We start from the raw sequence: 26893 nt of genomic DNA, 5'->3' as shown, positions 1-26893 counted from the left end.
CCCAGATAAAAGGCTCTGGAGCCTGACTGTGCCCCTACAGGGCCAAGACAAGCATCTCAAACACTTCAGTCAAAGACTATTTCACCCACAAGACTCCCAAAAACAGCATGAGCCACCCAATTTCACTGTAATCCTCACAGTACCCAGGCAAACAAATTCCATCCTTTATAACAAATTTTGTGCTCAGTGTTGCCTAGATTATCTCCTACCTGGGCAAAGTGGGGCTCCAACCTTCACCAGACTATAAAAAACAGAGTTATTACATTAAATCACAGAATAATTTACTTTAAAAACTACCTTAATAGGATTACAAGGTTCAAAGGTTAGGAAATGCCAAAATTAGGATTGTCCATGCAGTCTTAATTCACTTCATGAAAGTCTGCTTTATGATGCAGACCAGAATTACATTCCCACAGACAATATTTTTCCCTAGGGTCTTTTGTGCCTTTAGGGGAGAGGACAGAATCACCTGTGGATGTATCCGGCTCTCCTGATGGAAGATGCTGTTTCCAGTGAGACTCCTACCCCATCTGCTGCAGAAGCCGAAGAACGTACAAAGAACAGGACAAAAGATTGCAGGAAATGACATCTCTAAAATGTAGGCATGAGGGCTATGGGGATTCCCTTTACTATTGAGCAAAACGGCAATTTACTTTGCCTCCTTTTGGAAGCGAAGAAAGTGAAATATCTGGACAGGTTTTGCTGAAATTTTTCAAAATATTAGGTAAGTGACAGATGTCCAGCATGGAAAATTGTTTCCCTACAGTTAAAGTCTGCCAAAACTTCAAGCAGCTGAAAACAGAATCACATAACTGACATTGCTGGGCCATCCTCCTCAGCCATGTTATATAAAATACAGTAGCAAGTCTACATCTAGAATGAATCCATGTTCCCGTAATAGCCAAACAGACCAGTTCTCTGGCCAGCCAAGAACTTTCTGTGACACCTACAAACAGCAACAGGCATTCAACAACCTGCTATAGCTGACCCCCCCTTGAGCAAAGAGGGTGTACCAGATGACCTCCAGAGATCCCTTCCAGCCTCAACTCTTCTGTGATTCTATGAACAAACAACCACCAGACAAAATGGAGTCATGCAATAACCAAACCAAACCATACAATAACTTAACTGTCTTCCCTGTGTCATTGCTTGCTCCTGCAATATCCAGCTCAGCAGCTGGCCAGATGGCTAACAACTCCAGTAATACTTTCTGGAGTGAACAGAGGTCTTGAACAAGTTTCCAGATGGATGACCCATGACACTACAGGCAGCAGAGCAGTTGCAGTTCTTCCCTCCTGTGCCGTGTGGAGAAGGCAGGTCTGAACAGAGGGTATTTCTGGCTTTTGAGTGCTCAGTCCTCTCCTGCAATGGCTAATGATGGTTGTGTAAATACGCAGAGGAACACCACCTGCTATCCCCATGGAGTGTCAGCTCATGCATGCCTTGTATGCACATTCCTGCTACCCAAATAACTACGCAATTGCATCTTGCATATTCCCACCCTACAGCTGCCAGGCACAGGATGTGTTAAAGCAGCAAATGCTTCTTACAGAGGGAACCTGAGCAGCTAATCCTTGAGCTTTACCTTTTGCGTGAGCGTGTGAAAGGCAGAGGTCTAATCCTTGCTGACCCAGCCCCTCTGCTCAGGCATCCACTTGCCACAGGGCTCAGGGAGGGTACATGGAGGAGTCCCCTTGAGTCCACCTCCCACGCATGCGCTGAGGTGAATTCCAGTGCCCTGTCCCTCGGGCTAGACTCCGCATCCTCCATCTGCCGCAGCTCACTGCTCCACCAGCCTTCCTCCAAGAGTTAATCTTCCTCGCTAGAGCTTCTCAAAGCTAATTAGAAAGAGCCTGGGCAAGTGTGGTGGCAGACACCATTGCACTTATCTCCCCACTTCTGGGGCTCTGCCCTTATCATTTAATTAAAGCTGCAGTTGTGCTTCCTGGCATCAGCTAATCAGGGAGGGCACTGGAGCTTGAGGAAGCCTCTTCCAGTTTGCCAGGGAAGGAGGAGAAGGGAGAACATGCCCCAGGAAGGACAATAAAAAGGAGGAGGACATAAAGAAAGAATCCACTTTTGCTTGCACTCCAGGGCACAGGACAGCAGGGAGGGACAGAGCCCTAGCCCCAGTGCCAGTCTGATGGTGCAACACCATGGTGCTGTGAGCAGAAGGATGCAGGCCCCTCTCAAACAGCTCTGGACAGACCTCCACAGCCTCAGTCTGGGAGCTAGAGAAGCAAACGCCCTCCAGTTCAGGCAGCCTGGGAGGCACTACAGCCTAGTCCCATCTCCAAGCAGGAACTGGGCCTCAGACCCCTCTCTGTGCCTGAAGGAGCTCTCCCAGCAAGATACATGCAGATACATTCTGATGCCCATCACCAGCAAGGGAAGAGCCAATGGATGCCACATGCCCCAGAGGCAGAGTAAGCCATTTTCAATACTCCCATAAGGCTGAGCAAGCCAAGAAATGACCCACACCATGCAATAACCTAATGAGCATCCTGCCAGCAAAAACTGAGAAGGCTGAGGAACAAATCAGACTTCAGCTCAGGCAGGCAAGGTACTCTGAGCCCAACAGAAAACAGGGGACCTCCAGCGCACTGGAGAAGGGGCTTGCACCTGCAGGCATGTCCATCCGCAACAGCAACTGCAGCAACCTCCCGCATCAGGTCTCCAAAGGACGGCAAGGATGCATATAGCGCTGTGCAGCCCTTACAAATATTGCCATCTGAAGGCTTAGAGAATGTGTGGGCACAGCTACACAGGGATCCGTGCTGGCATACATTCAAAGAGAAACTCAGCCATTTTGGGGCAAACAACCCCCAGACAATACTGACAGCTTCCATGCCAAATTCCACACCTCTGCTCCGAAATGTGGATAAGCTAATGTGTCTTTAAAGGAAATTCTTATAACCAGTTTGTTAGCATGGCAGAGACAGCATGTCCTGTTCTCAAAAAACAGCTGGAATACCTTTTCTAAAACTTAAGAAAAAAAGAAAAAGAAATCAACCTGAGGGAAACCCAGCATGGAAAATTTAAGCTTTAGTGTTGGAAATCTGCTAAAATGATAAGCAATTGAAAATAAGTCTTTATAACACAAAACGTCAAGCAGCCTGAGGCTGCGCAGTCTATATAATGATCCTCATTGCAAGTTCCAAAAGCTGCTCTGAAGGCACAGCCTGGTTGGGAGGTGTGTGTGTGTGCTTGGCATGCTCTGAGCCAAAGAAATAGAATAATTTTACCAGTCTTATTTCAATACTATACAGTCCTGTCCCACCTTTGTTTACTTTCTTGTTCGTGGATCCTTCTAATGTCACTATGATTATATGACCAAGAATTAAACCACTAGAACTAAAAAGAAATTAGTTTTCAGCCAGATCAGTTTTCTTATCTCACCTACAGGCTTGTGTTGGACTGGAGCAAGCGGGTAGCCACATGCCCAGTCTATGGGTGGATAGCAAGGTGCGTCAGTTCATGCACGCAGGGACTTAAGAATACCAGTCTGATTTTATGAACACTCTGTGTTTGCTCCTTGGTGGCTGCTATTCATTGTATACTTGTATTAAAGCTCTTGTGTCAAGGAGAAAAGAACTGGCCTACGCGTGTCTGCCTTTGAACAAAACCATTGTTAAGCTCCATCAACAATTTAATAATCTTTCACTCGCAGGACAATGAATCAGGGGAAATTATTCTTGCAGGGGGGCTGGTAGCCACACAGCAAAGCACTGTTCAAGGCCTTTGAAATCACATAGATGTTTAACTGACAAAAGAAATCACAACTTCATGAAAAGGGCTTGCCTCAACAAGGGGAACTGGAAACAAAGCAAGCCAAGACCACTTACAGAGAAGCAATGCAAGGGAGAAGGAAGATCCCCTGGAAGAGAATCAAGCCAAGCCCCCAAAGAAACTTGGAGAGGAAATGACAAGATAGATTTTTTTATATATACTTTGTTTTCTTTCCATTGATCTATGTAATTCTTGGGTTGTTTAAGGGTAAAGTGAACATAGTCACTTCTCATTTTAACTTGTTTACAGTCTGTTCTGCCTGTAAAAAATGTGTTAATTGCCTGAACCATAATACATACAGTGAGGAGGCAGAGAGGCAAGAGTCTACATCTTTGCTAAAACTTCAGCAGTATGAAATGCATATGTGATGGGCACCAAATTTAGAGCTGATACTCTTGGACTGCCCTGAGGAGAAAAAGTCTGACTTATTGAGGAGTATGCACAGATAGACCCAGGATCACAAATACCACACTCAGCCATAGAGAACCAAATGCGTATGAAAACCAATATATGAGGCTACTATGCCAGTCTTGTGAGCATTAAACCAAGTATATTGTCATGAAACTAAGATTCTGTACATGGATTAAATTGGGTGATGGATTCTCAGAAATGGCGATGGCAGAGAAAAAGAAAGAGGGTGTGGAAAGAGGAAAAGGGCAGGTAGGGTGTATTTACCCATCCACAAAGACACTTCCCTGAGAAAGCACCCACAGAAATTTGGAGGAACGATCTGACACCCAAATGAGGGTATCTGACACCTGATTGCTCAGCTACCTCTTGAAGATCAAGAACAGCCAACACAGAAGAGCCTGAACCTCTGAACTACCCAATCCATTTCTACTGTAGTGAAGAGTCACACAGCAAACCCAGCTGAAAACATGCAATATTCATTCTTCAAACACCCACGGGCTCTGAAACCGAAAATCCACAGTGGAAGCTAAATGCAGAGACATTTTGTGGCTGGCACATGGAAGGAATAGCATATGCACTGGTCAAATCTTTCTGTAGTGAAGCCAAAATGCATGCCAAGAAATCAACCCAGGTGGTTAACATTTCTGAATGAAACCACTTGCCATCTTGCTGGCATGATTCTCCACTGATGCAGTGGAAGGCTTTGCAATGCTGATGGCCACAACTGAGGAGAGCTCATCTCTTCATGCAAAATTGAAAGTATCAGTGCTGATGTAGTTTGCTAAAGGTGGCACTCTGTGCAAACGTAGAAGAATTTCACTGTGTTTCTGAAAATGGAGAGGTTTATGAAGGGGAAGAACAGCCTGGTTATACTTTGTTTGGGAAGACCCAGGAAAAAAGCCCAGATTCTAAGGAGCACCTAAGGCTCCTAAAGAGCTCTGCCACATTTTTCTTATTAGGATGGCAGAAAAGGACTCTCCTGCCATATGTGGCGGGGAAAGAGAGGGGTAATCTCTTCAGATAGGGAGTATCAACCTCCAGCTACCCCTGTGTTGCAGTTTACCGAGTGCTGGAGGTTAGACACGCTAAAGCTTGCACCACTCCAGGGAGTCCTGCCAGAGGCAGTCCTAAAGGCGCAGAATGAATAACACATGCTTTAAAGAATGCTAAGATTAATCTTACTACCTAACATCCTCTCAGGACGACAGGGATATATCATCAGTTTGCATTTGAGGCGGACTGGCAACAGGAATTCCCCAGCTTTGTGACCTGCAAAGCATGGCACAAGGGAACAGTAGGAAGATCAGGAGATTTTTGATTTCATAGTACACCAGAGATGTAAGAAAACTTCCAGAATCAGTCCAAGGGCATAATTATTTTTCAAAAAGGAGAAGACAATGACAGCAGGTCTGCTCCTTATTCATAGTCCATAGCAATAGAAAATATGTGTGTAGCTCTGAGCAAAGCAGCAATGTACCTATTTGAAAGAGCAGTGCAGAACTGGACAGACAGAAAGTGCAAAAAAGATCTGTGATTTGAGAGGACTATGATCAGCAGCTGACCCTCAGAAAGAAGCCATTCATCATCATTAAGGAGGTTTATGTTCCAAGGGACCAAGAGGCTGAACAACCCAAGTCCTTAGTTTTATGATGTGGGTGAGCAAAGAAAGCAAACAGGGTTTGGAGTATGAAGAATGAAATGTATGTGGGCAGCAGGGCTGACCCTGACAAGGGCAGTGGAGAGCTGCCTGAACATTGTAAGGGCTCAGGATCTGACTGGCAAGGAAAACTGATAGGGTGAACAATACAGTCGTAGCAGCATTGTTTTCAGGAAAGGTAAGATATTTGCTTTCTCTCAGTGATTTATCTGCTTCTCTGTGGGTGCCCCTTCCTGTGTGTCTAATAAGCAGGAAGATGCTAGACATGAAATACACAATTTCTTTTGCTTTTATTCTTTTTCTTTCTAGATATAATAAGCCTTGTTTTTGTCAAGATCCCTGTTGTCTGGGTAATTTCATATAGAGATCCTCAAGGAACAGAGCTCTCCATACCCCTCAAAGTTTAATATTTTGGTTTTAGTTGGCATATTTTCAAGCAATAACTTATACAGCCGAAGAAAAAAAAATGATTACTTATGTCTAATTGTCATTATACTAACTACCAGCAAAATACACCAGTAAAATATCATGTCTACTCCCTCTCTGTCACTTTACATTCCCTATTCCAGCTTCTCTTTCATCGGCAACCATAAAACAACACAACATGCTGTTCTGATGCATCTGTTACAAAGATCATATCCTAACTCCTTCCTATCTCTCACTGTCTCCATGCTTCTTCAGTCTCAAGCAAGGTGATTTTAGAACAAACACAGACATATAACTGACTGAGAACTGCTGTTTTTGTGATTTTGTGCCCATGCTACTCCAGCGTCCCATTTTTCTCTTCCTGTTCCCTTTCTCAGTCTCTCCCAACATTTCTTACATGGACAGCTTATGGTCATCCACATAAGAATGCATTCTCACTTTTATCTGTATAACTACATGAACACAGATAAACTGAAACAAAGGCACACTTCCTTTCACAGATAGGCTGTCTGAATTGCTTTATTCCTGACTCACAGCATTTTGCCATTTTACCATAAATGATTTTAAAAATGAAACACGTTCAACCTGAGAATGTTACTCTTACACTGGAATAAGGGTCTTGAGCACAAATCTAAGCAGCTCTAAAGCCCAGCATAAGCACTGTCCCCATCGGCTAGATTGTCCTGTCATTAGCCTTGTTTTGCCCAGTGCCAAACAGCTCTCTGCCAAAGAGAGCCCAGGCAGAGTTTGGGGGTGAGCCCAGTAGAGGAACACTTCCTAATATGCAGGATGGATGAGGCCACCCTGACTAAGAGGTTTAGCCAAATGGACATGAGCTGAGCTGTGCTAGTTGACCTCAAAGTCTGACAACAGGCTCTGGCCCATTGTGCTTAGCGATACAACAGTGGAAAGAGCATCCTCATAGGACTGACTATCCATCAGACTCAGCACTCGCATTCTTGCATTAGTGAGGTACAGCCAGAGCTGTGAGCTTTTGCCCCCTCCTCTCCCACGAGGTGCTTGGTTGAAGGCCGTTGCAGAGATTTGCTGGGAATCCCTCTATCTGGTGGAAAGGCACAAGACCTTCTCCATCCTTCTATGGTTTCCAACAACAGGGAACAGAGACAACTTGTCACTGTGGGCCTCTGAGACCTTTCTAGATGTGCTTGCTGGGGAAAAGGGAGCACACCAGGCACAAAACACCTAGGGAATCTGAATGCCTGCAGGTCCTCTCTGTATTCACAGGTGCCCATGAAGAAGTGTGGCCATGCGACATGGTCACTGCCCTCCCTTGAGTTACACAGCAGCAGAATACTATGCTCAGGAGAAGAAAGGTCAGAAGAGGGAGGAAACTGAAGCAGCATTCACACAGCATGTGTGAGTGCAACATAATGCTGTTTTCTTTTTCAAGAGCTTCCCCCATTTCTGCTCATTCTCCTGTTGATGTTGGATAGAGGGCTGAGGTGTCAGAAAGGGAGCCCAGGTCCAAGCACACCGCCAAGGGAAGAAGGAGCTGATTGCTATATAGCCTCTCTGCATAGCTGTTATGTCAGCACTGGCCCTGAACAGACTGCGTGGTTGCATCAGCTCACATGAAATGAGCCCTAGTTCCTGCAGGGAACCTCAGCTCTTCAAAAGCAAAGGCAAATGCAAGGGCTGATACGGTTAGATAACCTCTGAGTCAAAGCAAGCTATCCTTGGTATCTCACGCCAGATGCCATGACTAATGTTAGATTTATGGAGTGTCCTCTCCGCAAGTAAAACAAAGAGCTGGCATTACATCCACTTAATGGGGGTGACTTCAAATCAGGATGGATGAGAGCTTGTAGGAAGGAGACAAGAAGAGAGATTCATTGATAGTGAGAGTACAAAGGATAAAATCCTGGGGAAGAGCAAAGAACTGAGACTGACATTTGACCTGCCTCAATAGCCAAGCTCCCATTGATTTCACCGGGGACAGGAATGAATTCCTTATCCTCTATCTCATGACTACAGGATGGATTTTCCATCTGAGAGATTTACAGCTGACCGACACTTCAAACTTGGGCACATGTTATGAAGAGTTCTTTTTATGAGAAAGAAAATCCAGAGTGAAGTTCTCAAGAAGCTCAAATGGGAGACTTCATAAGCTCCTCTAGCATTAAGCTGAAATTCCAACTAATGCATGTCCATTTACATGAGAAGAAGTACAGGCAATCAGGAGGATTTATAGAGATATTTAGGTGCCTACAGAGGCAGATGGGAGAAATAACTTAGTTATAACATAGAGGAGCTGGAAATGGTATGTCAAAACTCTTCAAAAGGAACTTTCTAAGAATGTAGCTCTTTGAATACAACAAATAGTCAGGGACTGCTGAAGGATCTTAGCTGTCTATTGTTTTTACATTTGGTTGGTTATTCTAGTTTAATCATATTCTAAATATGAATGCCCACTTTGTCTGGCTGCTCATCACCCCTCTGCATAGCCCCTGCTTTCTGCAAGTTCAGCTTTTTGTGGAGCAGCATAGTAATCAGGATAGGAAAATTGCCTTGACTGAAGAGTAATCCAGCAAAAAATGACCCAGAAAAACTTCAGCCTGATCAGCTCCCTGATCCAGTTTACCATGCAACCAGACAAACAATTGTGTTGGCACAACACAGTGCACATGGCACAGGGACAGGGATGAGCAAACTAAGGCAGGGAGGAGGCAGCTGCCTATTTTTCCACTCTTGGTGACAAAACACATGCGGTGTGGGCTGTAGTGAACAGGTTCATCAGAAATGCTCGTAACTCAGCTGTTGGCTGTTGGCTCTCTCATGGATGTCACACAGACCATCTTCAATTGCTCCCAAGCACCTGTCCAAAGGCAGAATACCTGGGTCCAAGACCTTTTCAAATGCATACTTTAAAACGTTATAGAAAGCACAAAACAGTACATGAGGGAGCTTCATCCTATCCCTCATGCTGAGTGAATGTCCTCTATGGAGAACAGCATGGTACAAATGAAAAAGTTGCCCACCCTATTGCCCTTTTGTGAATGTAATTCTGAAAGCTTCTTCCTTTAATGCAGTTCAGAGAACCTGAGTTGAACGCAAATATAGTTTGAGTGTGACATAAACTATTCTTCTTCAGCAAGTTCGCAGATGACACAAAACTGGGAGGAGTGACTGATACACCAGATCGTTGCACTGTTATTCAGAAGGATCTCAAAAGGCTGGAGAAATGGGCAGAGAGGAGCTTTGTGAAGCTAAAAAAGAAGTGCAAAGTCCTGCTTCTTGGAGAGGAATAACCCCTTTCATCAGGTTAGGCTGGGGGCCAAAGAGCCCCCAAGGAGCTTTGCAGAGAAGGACCTGGGGGTCCTGGTGAACAAGCTGACCATAAGCCAGCAATGTGCCCTCATGGCAAAGAAGGGCCAACAGCATCCTGGGCTACATTTGGAAAAGCATTGCCAGAAGATCAAGAAAGGTGATCCTTCCCCTCTGCTCAGCACTGGTGAGGCAACATCTGCAGTACTGTGTCTAGTTCTGGGCTCCCCAGGACAAGAAAGACATGGACATACTGGAGAGAGTCCAGCAAAGAGCCACAAAGATAACTGAGTGACTGGAGCATCTCTCATATGATGAGAAGCTGAGAGAGCTGGGCCTGTTCAGCCTGCGGAAGAGAAGGCTCAGGGGGGATCTTATCAACGTGCATAAATACCTGAAGGGTGAGTGTAAAGAAGATGGGCCCAGACTCTTCTCAGTGGTGCCCAGTGACAGGATGAGAGGCAATGGCCACAAACTGAAACACAGGAAATTCCACTTGGATGCAAGAAAACACCATTTTCCTGTGAGGGTGGCTGAGCACTGGAACAGGTTGCCCAGAGAGACTGTGGAGTCTCCATCCTTGGAGCTATTCAAAACTCTCCTGGACATGGTCCTGGGCAATGTGCTGTAGCTGGTCCTGCTTGAGCTGGGGGGTTGAACCAGATGATCTCCAGAGGCCCCTTCCATCACCAGCTATTTTGTGATTCCATGATTCTGTGCCATGGAAGAGTAGTTCCAAAAAGCAGGATGAGTTTTGAGCTCTCTCTCATCATATTCTCCAAGCCTGGGGACTCTGCAGTATTGTCCAGCAAATGACTAAATTTCAAGTGAAGTAGCCTCCTCCAGGCCTGCAGTCACAAGAGTGTGCTGGGAGTGGATTTTTTTCTTTTTTTTAATGCAGCCTTCCAAATGGAAGAAAGAATAGAGATTAAGAAAGATGACAGAAGGATTTTCTCAATTCCACAGGTTCAGAGGAGGAAGAATATAAAGGACATGAAAGAAGGGAGATGAACATTCACTATTTTACATCTTCTTGCCACAGACAGCAAATGGGAATGGAAGGTATGACTGCTTCACCACAGAGTTGCAGGAAATAGCAGAAATCTCAAAAATCCAATCTGGAATGCAGGAGGCACACGAACAGCCACAGGGACTGATAAATTCCACAAGAGAAGGCACCTTCCTACTGAAATATGAAGCCTTTTGTCTCTCGGGCATTGACTGAGAAGGATTGTCCTGCCTAGATTTTTGATAAGCTGCAACCACAGTCCAGGGACAGAAAGGGTTTTTTTTTTTAAAAAAAAAAAAAAAAAAAAAAAAGTCATCAGAATTCAGCCAGAACATTTGGTTACTTCAGACAATTCTTCTGGACATGTCCAGGATCTGCGAAGGGTCTTTGAAGAACCTGAGGACAGTCTCTTATGTGCACTACCACATAATCCTGTTAGGCAAGAAAGAGAATGTCAGATAAATTATTAAAGCTTTTTTGGACATCCTCTGAAGGAAGTGGCATCCTCTTTAGAAGGTCTTGAAAGGATTGAAGGCATTGTTTTCAGCTGGTATCAATATATTTGAACCCGCACAAGAAAATACATCTGTATCCTGTTCACCCTGAGATCCTTGACACAATTAACAAAGATGACCTGGTCAGCATGACATGCCATGACAGCTCTGACCTGAATGGCTCTTCTATAAGAGAGAGTTTACCCAGACACAGCTTCTGGAAAATATGGAATGGAAGGAATAGGGTGAGAACAAGTCTGAAATTACAGCTCAGACAGAAATGGCATGTGAAACCAAGATGGCGTAATTCATGACCATTTGCAATCTGTTGGACATGTCTCTCATGATAACAATCTTTTCCCACATTGCTCTGCAGTAGCTATTAATAGAATCAGAAGTTATCTTTGGGGATGAACTAACATTACTTGAAAAAAAGTAGAGAGGGTCACGATTTCTTTAAAAAAAATGCAGATGCCTGTAGAGCTGAAGATCACTGAGAAACCTAGACATTACTTGAAGAAGTAGATGAGATGCTGAAGATGGTCACAGAGATTGTAATTATGAATATCATAAATATTGAGTAGGACTTGGAAACTGCTGGTAATAACAAAGCATCTAAAATAAGTGGTTTCAGCCCTGATCAATACTGAGTGTTAAAGAGGAGAGGGATTCAGACCAGTACAAATATATATATATATATATATACCCATATCCACAATATCTCAGTTACAGAAGAGTCCAAGCACCAGTCTGACACAAACTAAGTGTTCCTCAGGTGGCTGAAAATGTGCCTTTCCAGTTTCTTTTGAGTCAGCAGAGAGGAGACTGATATGCAGTGCCAACCAGAGACCTTATTTCTTTATTCTATGCAAAGCAGCATTTACCATATTCTACACCATATCCTCAGTTTCCTCAGACAAGATGCGAGATCCTTTAGTAAGAGAAGAGATCCATGTACCAGACATCCAATCTCAGCTTACTGGCATTTGACTGGGAGCAACAGAGGAGTACTACTAGCATCCCACATCCAAGAAGGGAGCCCAGTCAAAGGCAATCCTCAGAGCTCTCCAACAAAGTGATAGAGGGGTTCAGGGAATGTTTGAAAAAAATCCTCTGATTGAACAAGTGCCTGTAACACTTTCTCCAAGACAAAAGGGACATTTAAAGATAATGCAAAAAGAAGAATGTTTTAAGATCTAGAAACTTCATTCTTCCAGACCTGTGTTTGAAGAGGCTGAAAGTAATTTTTTTCCAATCCACTGACTGGAAGAAAATGAACAAGTAGCAAGAACTTAAAAAGAAGCCCACAATCTGACTGAAACTAAGCAGAAGACAGGAGGTAGTGGCTTCCCAGTGCAGAAACTCCATCTCATCACCATGGGATGTGAGATGGGGCTCTTGGCTGTGGAGACCTCTTCTGAGTCACCTGCCTTCACTGTGATGTTGTAGGTTGCATGCACAGCCCAGAGTCACTACAAGCCAGAAGCAGCTCAGTTTTCATGTGATGCACACGCATGCCTGTCATGCAATTCTGAAGACAAACACTAATAGCCACATTATTTCTGTGCCTGGTGCTGCTGTTGATACTACTGAGTACTGCTGAAAAGCTGTGGGCTATCAGCTGGACACATCCATGCTCCTAAAAGGATGCTGGCAAACTGGGGATCATGCAGAGAAAAAATATAAGAAGAAATGGAAGATGTGAACTATAATCAAAAGAGTAGCAAAGGAGAGCAGGAGGAAATAGCTACCCAAACTTCCTTTGTAAAGGTTGCCAAAAAGCCTCAGATACATCCAAGGCCTTCCAGATGTTGCTGCTGCCCAGGAATAAGGCTGTAGGTCTGTAGTGGCATCATGAGCAGATGGCAATGGCTGGGAAGAGCCCAAAGAGTTGTGGGAGGGAAGGGAAGGGGAAGGAGAAAGGGGAAGGGGAAGGGCAAGGGCAAAGGGAAGGGGAAGGGGAAGGGGAAGGGGAAGAGGAAGGAGAAGAGGATAGGGAAGGGGAAGGGAAGAGTCCCAGCTGCCAAAATGCCTTGCCTTGGTCCTGCTCATAGTAACAGACTTGACTCAGTCTTTGAGTTTATCAAAGAAAACTTTAAATATCAACTTGCTTGTTTGTGATCTACAAGTACACATAAACTGTAGTATCTTCTCATATCAGATGGTAAGATTCAATGGAAGGAAGTGGGAATGCAGACTTACAAAATTGGGAGCAGGGAGGATCAGCCACTGGAATAGCTCACCAGGGGTCTTACATATTTGCTGACATTTGAAATCTGCTGTCAAAATTGTATCTTTTTAAAGGAGTAGTCCTGTTCAGTCATGCTGAAATGCAGAAACCATTTGGTGAAATCCTGTGGCCTGTGTCATGAAGGGGTTAGAAAAAGTTCTTCCGGCTTTACAGTGCATCAATACACTAATCTTTCTTGAAACAAAGAAAAGGAAAAGTCTAGACTGAAAGGGTTGTATTAAGTCCAGCAGTCAAACCCAGGAAATGGTATCTCAATTTACTTGCTCAAGCTGTGCTGAGGTGCACAGAGGAGGTAGGAGACCATGAGAAAAGGCTGGTGTTGTCAGAAAAGCCTATGGCTATGAACCAAATGAAAGAGTTTTACATCTAGCTTTGCCACAAACTCCCAAAGCCGTGCTGCTTGCGCCTCTTACGTCAGCAGCCGCCCGGAGGCGGCTGATGCAGTCTCGGCTTCACGTTCCAGGAGCAGCTGGAGACCTGCCTTTCAGCACAGAAGCACTGGGATCCTACAACTGCTCCTGCCTTTAGAAGGAATCAGACTGAGGAACTGCCAGCCTAACCAGCGGGGTCACCTAAGGCAGCAAAAACCATCTCAGAAATGCAGATTATAATTTTCTATTTAATTTCCTACCTATAGTGGAGTTTCCTCCCTGGAGGGGGAACTGTGAGGATAAACTCATTAACAAGGGAGGGTATAAAGAGGATGGGGCCAGACTCTTTTCAGTGGTGCCCAGCGACAGGACAAGAGGTAACGGGCACAAACTAAAACACAGGAAGTTCCATCTGAACATGAGGAAAATCTTCTTTACTGTGAGGGTGACTGAGAACTGTAACAGGTTGCCCAGAGAGCTTGTGGAGTCTCCTTCCTTGGAGATATTCAAAAAACATCTGGGCAGGGTCCTGGGCCATGCACTCTAAGTGACCCTGCTTGAGCAGGGGTGGTTGGACTAGATGATCTCCAGAGGTCCCTTCCAACCTCAACCATTCTGTGATTCTGTGATTCTGTGATATACAGATACTATTGCACTAAATGCATTGCAAAAGCTCAGGAGATTATTATTAATTACATATTCAGTGCAGAGCTGTAATGGTGTGCATTAAATATGGCATGTGGTCCCACCTCAAGTAATGGGGATGAAGCAGATTAAATGTTTACCTCTGTCCTGTGGACTAAGAAATGCAATTCAGGAATACTTCAACCAATATGCCATCATCTCAGGTACCTCCATATCACACAGGAACAGAGTGAAGACAGCCTTAATATAACATTTCCTAAAATACAAGTATTTGAATTTTACTAAATTCTCACTATCAATTCTCACTAATCAATGGAAAGAGACTGGCTGCTTTCATAACCCAAACTCCACATGGATTATGATAGAGCTCTGGTTCTGGTACAGAGGAAGCAGATGTCTTTAGCAAAAGCAACTGGTAGCCAAGTGTAAGACTAAACTCAGTTCCTAGCTCAGTGTCTCCCACAGAAGTGAAAAACAGCATGGCAAAATGTTGGGGAGGAAACAGTGGGCGGCTAGGTAAGATACCAAAGATGATAAATGTCTGTGATGGCTGAGGAGATGGCATATCAGCGCCAAGATACTGGAGAGATCTTCATCAATAACATCTTAATTCCTCCTAAAAGGACTTGGCTCAGCCCCTGCAATCCAGCATTTTATTGCAGTGTGCACAGTAAAAGGTGTCCAAAAAAGGAGGATGCTGATACGTGTGTTAATCAAGTGAAGAACCATCTACAAAGAAAAGGCATGGATCTGTCTTCCAGTTGAAAAGCTATAAATAACTTGCATACTCTCTTATCAGATTGGTTCGGCTGCAGGGATAATCTCCTGGAGAAAGCAATGGAAGTCCTGTTATGTTGGATATTTATAACTAGATGAAAGCCTAGAAAATACACAGTTGTGTCAGCCTTGTTCTCGTGCCAGGAGATAGGGTGTGTGGAATCCAATTAGTCTCTTCAGTTTAATAAAAGGTCAAGAGTCGCTTAGTTTTCCCAGATTCACAAAAACAAAATCTGACTTCTTTGAGGAGCTGATGCTGCTCAGCTGTAGAAGCTGAAATAAGGGCACAGTAAGGTAGTCCCCCAAAGTGTCATGATGGTCCCACATCATTAGAGACGTGTCCCTTCTCTGGGAAAGCAAGACACTTTCTGTGCTGGTAATAACAAATAGGTTGGCTGTGCCACACCTAGGGTAGGCAGACCATGGAAAACACAACTCTGATGAACCGCTCTAACACAAGCAGTACCTCTTAATCTTCAAATTACCTGGCCTGGTGCCAGCGTCCCCTGAGAGTCTGCTTAATGGATCATAACTGTGAATGTAGCCCCTGAAGTTCACTGAACTGTCTTTGCCAGATTATGTACAGAGCACCAGAACCTGCTAGAGTTAATACCAGTGGATTCCCCAGAACCTTGGCCTGCCATGGCCTCTACTCTGAATTGGGTTTATATAGGTCAGGACAGCTGCTGGAGGCACCAGAGCCTGACTTCCCAACAGCTCCCACCTAAAGGGAGCAAGACAGGCCAGGGGATGGTGAGCAGAAGAAGAGAAGAGTATCTCCTGGGAACTGGTGCACATATCTGTATTGTACATGGACTTGGTTGTGGATGGCTATGTGATGAATTTTGTCTTGGGCTGTGAACATATACAAGGGTTGCCTGTGTAGAGGGAGGGAACTATCTGACTTACGGAGCAGGCTGCGTTTTGTGATGCAGGGAGCCGTGCCTGGGTACCCCGCCCCTGTGAGTGCCACTGCTGAGGGCAGTGCTCCTGACCTTGCTAGGATCTGTTCATTGCCATGACATCCCCTAGGGAAAACAATGAACATCCCAGGAAGGAGAACATCTCAAGGAGGAATGGCACAGCAGGCCCTACAAAATTCCAAACTGATCCTCCCTCTAATGGCTAGCCAAGAGCCCCATGCCCCAAACATGGCATGGGGCCATGAACTCAACAGGATTAACTGCCATAACAGGGGAAGTCCCGGACAATTGAGTCCCACAAACAGTGGCAGCCCAGCCCAGCAGTGAGTTGCCTGCCTCAAGCACAGGCACTAAAGGCAGCCCTCTCTGGCCTCCATCTCCCACTGCGGACCCCCCAGATCCTCTGCTCTCTCTACTCTCTCACCTTTCAGCCCTGCTGGTCCCTCATCTTCTCTGGATTGCCTGATGTCCTTCTCTCTTCTAGTCCTGTTGTCACCAGTGCCCCTGCTATATCCTTCAACATGCCCTTCAAGTCTCTCTTGCACCTGGCTGGTGCTTGAAGGCTCCTTTCAGATACTGAGAAAGTCCAGAACCGTAGCTCTGCTCCAGGAACCCCAGGGAGCTTTTCCACACTGCTTTTCCCAGCTGACAGGCTGGTACTTTAGTAAAGAAAGTGGTCTGTATGACACTCCCAAACAGGAGGGTGCCTCATATTGCAAGATCATCAGATGGATTTGGGAGCTGTGCCAGATCTGGCACCACTCTGCCTTGCTCCGGCACCTGCAGCACAGTGAACTCCAGCATTATCCCAGGACTTAGTCAGAGAAGAAGGGAGAGATGTTCTGCTAGACCTTCAACACCATACATTATCTTGGCTGCCATGTATTCCTTAGTAGGGGGACCCAGAAGGTTTTCAGGTCCCTAGACCATCTCAACACACTCTCAACAATTTTCTCACTATGTACAACCCTGTCCCAAGGACGTTCTCCAGGAGTAGGAGGACAATTCAGGAAGACCCTTTGCACCTCCTCTTTCTCCATCCCAGGGGTTCCTTTGGACTTGCCAGCTCCATTGTAATCTCCCCTCACTACAAGAGCACAGAAGGCAGAAGATATAGGAAAGTAGATGTTATATGCACAGCCAAAGACAAGTCTGAGGAAGCAACTTAAGCTGGCCAGAGAAGATAGCTTGGGGAAGTGGCTGGTTGAGGGTAGTCAGGCAGGCAGCACATAAGCAGCACAAGGAGCAGAACTGGAATTGAAGCTGTGCCAGGGACAGGGAAAAGCCAGCTCTCCTGCAGTGACATTGCAGAAACGCCTCTACTAGGCTTCTCAGGTAAAAGTGGACCTGACCAGGAGGCGATCTGAAGGGCTCAGCTGAATGCAGGGCATGGTGTTCTGGGGTTTGCCCTCACCACAATTCTCTGATCCTCCACTCCATGCATTCTCTCACCACAGTTTGTGATACTAAACCTGTTCTCCCTCTCTGCTCCCTGGGAAACTCCCACGGCTCCAACATCCACCATAGCACAGAGGATTACATCACACCCCAACCATTCCTATACCGCTGTCCTCTGCTCTGCCCCAGGGGCCAGGAACCCATGGGACCACCTGACTGCAGAATACAAGCTTTCCATCAGCCTGGGCTACAACGTCTTCTGCAAACATGTGTGCTGCCATCACAGAGCAGTCTTTTCACCTCTCTTCATGTCATGCCAAACCCAGTTGCCTCCCCAATGCTTCCCACTCCCTCCTTTCCTGTTTCTCTCCAGACTTCCTCACCCTCACCCATCTCACTCCTCCCTGCTTCGTCCTGGCTAGTGTCTGGCCTTGAGCTTCATCTCTCCTTCAACCTCCCTGCCCTGCCAGACCACAAGTGGCAAGTCTGCCCTACCCAGGCTTCTAGCCCCATCTCACCCCACACAAGGGGAGGTGCAGCTTTGAGGCTGAAGAGCCACAGGTGCAGGGTCCTGGGAAGGGGGCAGACATATGTGCTGCTAGCTCCTACCGTTCTCAGGGTGCTCCATTTCCCCGATGCTGCCATCAGGTGTGGTGCGTTCGTAGTGATCCTCAGGCAGGGCTAGAGGCCCAATGCGGGGCCCTGATGATGACTTGCTGCTTGGGGTCTCTGACTCCTCCAGCCCGCTGTCATAATAACTATGCTGGGAGGGATCCTGCAGATCTTGGGCCTGGCTGGCTGCAGAGAACGTCACTCGGCGATGAGGTAACTGGGAAAGAAAAAAGTCAGTGCATCAGCCATCCAGTAGATGAAGATAAGTGGTGGTCATCAGACCCAACGTCTAAACAGAAGCAGAATGCTCCCTCCCAGCACTCTCAGCACCACACAGGGTCCAACATCAGCCCCTGCCACCCCTAAAGCCTGCCTGACAGGCACAGCTCCAGGCTCCATCCCAGCTCACACCATCCCATGCTAGGAGCAAACATCGAACAGCCCCCACTCACCCTTTACCCGACAGCTCCCTCTGACTACATTACCTCTCGTGTCTCATTCTCCTAACCAACCTCCTCTTCCATCTTACAGCCACGTGTTGACAGACACCATCTCCCATCTCAGGACCCTTGAGACACAGGGTCTAGAAAGGTCACCCATTAGCACTGTGTCTTGAATCACAGACTGGTCCCCAGCCTGAACACCACCCTTTGTCTGGGGTCACCACTGCAGGGACACAACTTTGCACTCAGACTCAGTTAGCACCATTTGTGCTCCTGAAGATCCCCACACACACACTGACTTCACTTCTCCTGAGAAGGTCTCTGAAGGGATCATCTCTCAGCACATAGCTTCCAGTGACATAATTCCTCACCTTGCCAGTCTCTGACCTGACATTGTCTCTCATCCTAAGAGACTTTCCATCAAGGGTCAGGATCACTTCTTTTGTCTGCTTCTTAAACATTTCAAAGCCCTACTCCATACTTTCTCTCCCCAGCTTTGCCTCATGCTTGGGAGGAGCTCCCTGTAAACAGCCATTAAGCTACATCATTATCCACATTCAAATACTTCCATAAAATTCTTATTTGTTGTGATTACTGAGAAATTGATGTGTAACACAAGTTCAGAGGGCAAAACCAGGACAATCAGAGCACAGAATGGCACATAGCCACGAAGCGGGAGAAAGGGACAAGAAATCATCCTATAAGCATAAGAGGAAACCCAAGGAAGGAGCTATCTAATGGGGATCTGAAGGTGATGGGGAGAGAGAGGAACCAGTGCACTGAAAGACAGCACGACCTAGGCTGAAGTGTTGAATGCCTTTTTTTGCTGCAGTCTTTACTAAGATTGAGCAGCAATCAGGGATCCTACACAGCTAGAACCAATGAGGAAGGGGAAGGAATTCAGACTAAGAGGGAAGGAACACACAGGGAGTATTTAGATGAGCTAGCTGCTTTTAGGTTGGTTGGACCTGATTAAATTCACCCCAGGTGCTTGGAGACCTGATTTAAGCAGCTTCAGAGCTGTTAGGGTTTCTTTTTATTCCTCTCCTTTCTTTCTTTCTTTTTTTTTTTTTTTAAGAATTTGTAGAGGATGGAGGCTCGAGGAAACTGGGAGAGAGCTAAAATAGTGCCTGTCTTTAAAGATGAGGGAAAAAAAAAAAAAGAGCTGGAGAATTATAAAACAGTTAGCTTAATTTCAGTTCCTGGAAAAATACTGAAACAGATAAAAGATCTCTTTGTAATACCTGCAAGATAACAAGGAAATGAGTAACAGCTACTGTAGCTTTGTCACAAACAAACACGTCAAGCCATTGAACTTCTTTTGAAAAGACATCAGGCCTTGTGGATGGAGGAGGAGCAGTACATGTTATATCTTGGCTTTAGAAAGTTTTTTTGACATTATTTTGTACAATATTCTCATAAGTAAGGCAGGAAAACAATTTAGGCGCAGTACAGTACTTCAGTACTTAGGCAATATAGTGCAATCCACTGCAGGGTAGATGCAAAGCATTTAGAACGCTGTATTCAGAAAGTTATTACTAAAGACAGGTCTTTCAGCTGGCAGGATGTACCAAACAAAATTCTTCAGGTTGCATCCTGAGTCCATTCCTAGCCTGTATTTTCATTAACTGCTTAGATGACAGATGTGGAATATATCTGTCACATTTTCACACTTGGGAAAAATAATCACTTCATAAACAGCAGGCTAGCTGAAGGATTGAGGGTTAAAACAGATTGTGGGATGACTATCTGTCAGCAATGTCAAGCTATTACAAAAAATGCATCTATATTGGGATGCATAAACAGGAGCTTTGTTTTTAAGTCACGCAGTGATCTGTCTCCTCTGCTAGACTTCAGTGTGGCTTTACATGAAGCACTGTGCCCAGTCTGAGACACCATACTTCAAGAATATGTAGACTGGTTAACAGGAGAGGAACAAGAATGGTTAGAAGTCCAGAAATCATGGTAAACAGGGAAAGACTGAAGAAACTGGTTAGAGGAAAAACAGGCTAAGGGGGACAATGGTAACAGTCTTCAAACTCATACAAGCCTTCTGTAAAGACAAAAGCAATGGACTGCTGGTATCCCCCATGGATAGACAAGAAAAAATGGCCTTAACCTGCAGCAAGGAAGATCTAAGTTAGTCACTAGAGAAAAAATAAAATGGTAAGTTTAAAGAAGTATGTGAGATTGCCAAAGCAGATGGTGCAATCTTTTTCATGAAGGGATAAAGAAGTATCCCTTAAGAGGTATTTGTATACAGCTCAGGAATAATTCAGGGCAAGTTAATCTTGCCTGAGGCAGGAGAATTGCATACAGAACTCAAGAAGTCATTTCTTAGACCATTTTCTAGGCTATGCAACTCTGAAAGGCCTACAAAACCCTTCACTGTTTGGATGTCATTGCCCAACATGCTAGACAATGCCGACTCACAGCTTCCTCATATGCTCTGTCTGTCTGAACTGCTTCCCTCCAGCATCTCGGCTCAACTTTAGCTCAAACCCTCTGCCTTCACTCTGTGCCTGTAAACCCCAAAACCAATGGCTAGGGCTCCATAGGATGCCTGCAATTGTACAAACAGTCTCAGAAACTCAACTCGTAACAGCTACTCTCCCTCCCCTGAGGGGCTTCCTTCTCAATAGCATCACTTTTACTTAAAAACACGAACTTTAAATGTCAGATCTTGCCTGGCAGCCCTTGTAAGGACTCTGCTCTTCACTGTGGAGTACAGGCAATCCACACTCACCCCTGCTCCCCTCCAACCCTGCTGTGGTGGCGACACTGACAGAGGTTGGTGCCCCCCCAACAGTCTCCCCTGTGTCATGACAAATACACTTCAAAAATAACAGTAGCTTGTGTTTGGCTGAAGCGTTCCATCCAGAAAGATTTGTTCTGGAGTCATCAAGAGACAGTGAATGCATTTGTCTGGCTCTGAATTACAGAAGATTGGGTTTTGTTTGACCTTTCTCTGTCAGGTTAAAGAGTCTTTCAGCAAACAGTGTTTTCTATACAAGAAGCTGCTTCTACACTGTAATCAAGGTAGCCCTCAATCTTGTTTTTGAGAAGTTAAACAAACTGAATTCCTTAAGTCTCAACCTACAAGGCAGTTTCTTGAGCCAGGAAATCAGTTTTGTGACTCTCATCTTTCCTTGCTCCAATTTTTCTCCCTTCCATGTCAGAATTGATCCATAGAATCATGAGCATGTTCCTGGAGCCATCTCACTAGGGCTTTCTGCAGAGTCTTACTTATACTCCTAATTCTCACGTTTATTCATCTCAGGACTGCATTAGCCCTTTGGCCGGAGCATCACAAGAGCTCATGCTGAGCTACTTGTCCAGTGTGACCCTTAAATGCATTTTATAGTCAGTTCTTTCCAGGATATAAACCAGCATTCCTTATTTCTACATGTACAGCTTTGCATTTGGCTGTGTTAAAATGTGCTTTGTTTAAATGGGCCTAGTTTACCAAGCAATCTGGATTGCTCAGCATGATTGCTCTGTCCTCATCATGATCTCCCACTTCACCAATCTCTGTGTCAGCTGCAAATTTTATCAGCAGTAATTTTATATTTACTTCCAGATCATTGATTACAATGTTGAATGGCAGCAGGCACAGTACTGCTACTGAAGAGCTCCTCCAGGAGAACCTTGTTCCATGAGGATTCCCAGCTAACAACTGCTTTTCTTTTCTAAGCTGTCAATAAACCAGCTCTCCATCTATCTAGTAATGCCTTACTTATAATGTATAGTGTAAATTAATAATAATAATAATAACAATAATAATAATAATAATAATAATATAGTGAATTATCAACTCAGCATCTTTAAGAAACTCTAAGTTGATCAGCTGCACACTGTAATCTTACAAGAACCTAAAACCAGTTCCGATGCTGCAGACCTGTGGGTACATCTGGCATAGGTCCTGTTCCTCACAGTGGCCAAGATCAGATGCCTGAGGAAAAGTTTAGGAGTGCAAGCTGCCATACAGTGACACTGCCCAGTATACTTTTCCATCAGATTGTGTTGACTGGACTCAATTCTATTCTCATCATTTCGTTTTCTGCTGTAGCTATTAACCCTGTTGTTCCCAGGGGATGGCAAGAACAAGGTGCAGTTGCACACAGTACCCCATCCACTATTTCAGCTAGCACCATTACATCAGTACTCTCCTGCTCCTCTGGGCCCTTCCCAGGGCTCCCAGGTCCACCAGCACCCCAGAACCAGAGAGTTTCTACATAAGACCTTTGAAGACCTTTTGGTGGAAGTTATCTGACTTGATTATTTCAAATAACTCTGTTCCAAGGAGATTATTTCTAATGTCCTTGTCAGTTGGGAATCATGGCCCTTTGGCAAACCATTTCTAAGTACTCCCCAGTGATCATTCTCATGCTCCTGATGGGAGAATCTGTATGTGCCAGCCCATATAGCTGCAGAGGAAACCAAACCACACTCTTCTGCTTTCTGTTGGGAGACACGGACACCGGTTGCTGCCTCAGGCAGTGGGCTGATGTTCTGATAAAGAAATTCTTCTCCTGGTAAATCCCCACAGTTTCTGTTGTGCAGCAGCTCAGTTTTTTTCCTGAAAAAGGAATCGCTTCCAGCTTCTTATGTTTAATGAACGTTGTTCTCTGTGAAGTGGTGTCACATCTTTTTGAGTCCATATCTACTTTTGGCCTCCACAGCATTCCGTAGGAATGAATGTCCTACGTGGGGGAAATATATACTGTGGAAAAGCATTTCCTTTTGGTTTTACATGTGCTGCCTGGTAATTTCCTTGAACTTCCCCTACCTGCAGGGTTATCAGAAAACATGAGTAATTGCTCCTTGCTCCATTCCTTTCCAGTTTCAGTCCCTGCCAAGGGCTCCTTTGTCCTGACACCCGCCATCATGGGATGTCCCATGAAGCAACACCATCTGCCACCCCTCTAGCACCCCTCAGGCAGCCTCTCAGCTCAAAGGTCTCATAGCACCTTCTCTCTCTTCAGACAGCCCTGGCTTTGCTCTCTGAAAGGATGGAGCCAAAGACTTTCCCTGTCCTTTCCCCTGAGGGGAATGCCACCTGGACCGCAACCTGCCCTGCAACACACTGGAGTGCCAGCTCTCAGCCTCCTGCCAGGCAGCAAGGGGCTGCACCATCAGTTTCTCCCATTCAGATGAGCTCTCACTGCAAAAAAACAGAACAAAACAAAAGAAAAAAACCCCTTCCATTCCTTATAGTCTAGGAAAATGGGTCTGGCAATGGCAAAATGGCACCCTGTTGCTTGGCAATCCTCTTCCTGGGAATGTAGAGACAGTTTGAGTGTGGAACCCGCTGCACTGAGGAGGGAGATACACATCACGGCTTGAGCTGAACTAACAGCCCACTGCTGATGAAAGCGGACACCCCTCTCTCCTCAGCCCCACTCTCTTCCCTGCCACACCTTCCTTTCAGTCACACATCTCCAGCACACATCTGGGCCCACGCTGAGCTGACCCTTCTCATTAAACCAGGGGAAAAGAAATGCAGATAAAATAGGAGCAGTTTTATGAGGGAACAGAGTGAGGAGACTCTTGCACCCTGAACACGTGACTTCACCTCCTCATGCAGGGCCTTGCACATGCTCCAGCATGGACAGCACATGCTGAGCTGCATGAGACCTTTGGGGTGGAGATATGGTCCCCTTTGACAGATGGGAAACTGTGTTGTTCATAAAGGAAACCTTAAAATAAGCTCCAGGCACCCTGCAAGCAGGGATCGTGTGGAACAACAGCTTCCATAGCAGTAAGCCACCCTGCTTCCCCAAAGCCTCGGTTAATTCTGAAGCAGTTACGGCAGTAGAAATGTCAAAATTATTAACTACCTCAGTGCTGAGCTGAAAGCAGGATCCACAGCTAATGTATTTATCTGGCAGCCTCCAATTGCTCCTATGCCTCCCCACATGCCAGAAACCTCAACGGCCTTTTAGCCAGCTGCCAAAGGAGCTTGCTTCCCCAACAGCTACCACAATGCAGCAACTCACAGGGCTGCAAGTGAATGGCAATGTCAGACCCAATGCCCAGAATATAAAAATAACTGACAAGGGAGCCATTGTAGCACATGAGTTAGTCAACTTCAGATTAATTCATGAACCTCTCTCTTTTAAAACCAACCTGGAGCATTGCAACATCCCTAGTCACTGAAAAAAAAGAAGATAAAACGCCCAAAACTACACAGATCCAACTTTTCATATATGGAAGCTTTGCTGCATGTGGGAATTATTTTACTTGTTAGTGCCATGTCTGGAGAGGAACACAGCTCCTGTGCAATGCAATGCAGGCTTCAGAGCAAGCAGTTGAGGGGAATATTATCCCAGGTGGAAACCAGAGTGAGCATCTAGGAAGCCAGGACCAGAATTGCCCCAAACTGTTCAGGCTAATGCTCTAACTCTAGGAAACTGGATACAGGCTCAGTTCATGGCCATAAGTAATTGATCATTTTACAGCTTATCTGAGCAACAGCATCCCCAGCAGCATGTGCTTCTGCTACCATTCTGGGGTGAGGACAGAATCAGCATGGATAGCCCTTCCCATCGATTCCTGTGTTACCTCTCAACAGCACACTGTCTAGCAATTGCATAGGCTTTTGGAGAAGAATCCCCCCATGAGTATCACCACTCCTCCTGCAGCATTGTGCACCCACCCACATGCCCAGGGCTGTGGCGTCCACATGGGACATGAAGAATTCACAATGATATGTGGTACCAGACAGAGCAGCATGGTTAGGGAGGGTGTCTGCATATGAGCAGCAAAGCCATATACTGCCTTGGCTTGGTCTTACCCTCCTGTCACCTACAGGAACCCATCACTCCTCAAGAATTGCTCTTCTCCCTCCTGTGCACCTCTGCTCCCCTTCATCATCTGCAGATCCTATATGCCCCCAAGATTCCTCCCTGCCCTGCCCCCAGCATCTTTAGTCCCAATTTTTCTTAGGGACAAGACTAACTATCACAACCCAAAGAGAATCCTGGACCAAGCAAGAGCTGCTGCAGTTCCTAGCAGTACTGGATTGCTCAGTTTCAGTACTACACAAAGGAACTGAGGAAAGAGATGGTGCAGAGCAAGGGAACTGGTGCCTGGGGCTCTGCCTGCTCTGTGGCAGAGGAGGGAACAAGGCAATCGGGCATAACAACTACCTACCTGCAGCAGACCCAGGCTCCAGCACAAATGACTCAGAGGAAGACAGAAGAACCCTGCTGTAAGCAAAGGTATCATCCACACACCCTGGTAAGATCCCTCTTGCTTTCAAAAAATTGTTTAGTCCCTCCCAAAAATTTGTCGTTGAAAGTGGTGTCTCCAAATGAGCACTGACAATACTGGCCTGGACTAACAGACCTTAAAGCCCAGTTTTATGATCTACCAGTTTGGCTTCCTTCAGGGCTCAGGTCAGCCAGTTTGCCAGGACTGCCTCCATCACAGCTACTGTGGTTGCACAAGGCACATTAGCAGCAGGGCTGCCAGTTCTGGCCCATCTTATGTTCATGAGGTCTTGTTTGATGGCTGTGCCCTGCCTGCCAGGTCCTTGCATGCATCACTTCCAGCACTCTAAAGGGAGAGTTGTTCCCCAAAACGCTTTAGCCCTTTCATTGTCAACAAATGAAGCTACAGGAGGAATCCATAGTTGAAGGAAAGACATCAAGGAATCCATGTAGATAACACTTCTAGAAACCAGGTATCATTAGAAAAGCAGCTACTAACTCTTCAAAGTTGCCAGTCATATGGGCTTCACTTCTGACAATTAGCAAGTGCTGACCTTGCAGTCAGAAGAGAGGTGTTACAAGTCCTGTTGAAATAATGATAGCAGAAGAGCCGTCCTAGAATGGACATCAGATCCTGAGGCAATGTTTAATGAATAAGTTTGGGTGAAAATGTGGGCTGACTCCACACAGGTGCCCTAAAGCCTCCTGAAATTTGCATGCCGCTCAAAGAAGTCACCAAAGCCCAGTGCTGGCCTGGCTGGTCAGACTGAATTTATCTAACTCATAGCAAAATGTAGTGCAATTAGAAACCCATTTAGACAGCCTCAGGATGGAGATTGCCTAACCTCTCTGCCTATCAGAACCCTAAGCCCATCAAGGATGCTCAATTTGGCTTTTCTTTGGTTGAAGCGAAGACTGGAAAGGAAAATATGGAAATGAATCATCTGAAGGGTGACTCGTAAAATCTAAAGGGGTCATAATCTTTATGGAATAATTGGACTGACCGTGGTGTCCTGAAATGTCTATCACCTTCAAGCTGCTAATATAGCATTTCTGTAGATAGCTGCTATAGAGCGGAAATTGCTTGCAACACAGAAAGAGGTCTCATAACTGCATTAAAACCATATGGTGATCTCAGGGAGAAAAAGGTTCCAGGACTGGGAGAAATACTTGAATAAAGCCCTCAAG

General features: G+C 45.5%; 1 protein-coding gene across 3 annotated transcripts in view; it reads right to left on the bottom strand.

The window, feature by feature from the left end:
- PCDH1 (protocadherin 1) overlaps nt 1–26893 on the bottom strand; it is a 58268-nt gene that overhangs the window by 9731 nt on the left and 21644 nt on the right. For all 3 annotated transcript variants that reach the window (XM_026097740.2, XM_026097741.2, XM_064520795.1), the window contains exon 4: nt 18046–18265. In XM_026097740.2, the coding sequence (XP_025953525.1) occupies nt 18046–18265 (220 nt within the window). The remainder of the gene's footprint in view (nt 1–18045; nt 18266–26893) is intronic.

Source organism: Dromaius novaehollandiae, chromosome 15, assembly GCF_036370855.1.
Source record: "Dromaius novaehollandiae isolate bDroNov1 chromosome 15, bDroNov1.hap1, whole genome shotgun sequence".
In the NCBI taxonomy this organism is placed as follows: Eukaryota; Metazoa; Chordata; class Aves; order Casuariiformes; family Dromaiidae; genus Dromaius; species Dromaius novaehollandiae.
The sequence above is the reverse complement of the archived record's forward strand: the minus strand, read 5'-3'. Positions and strand labels throughout refer to the sequence as shown.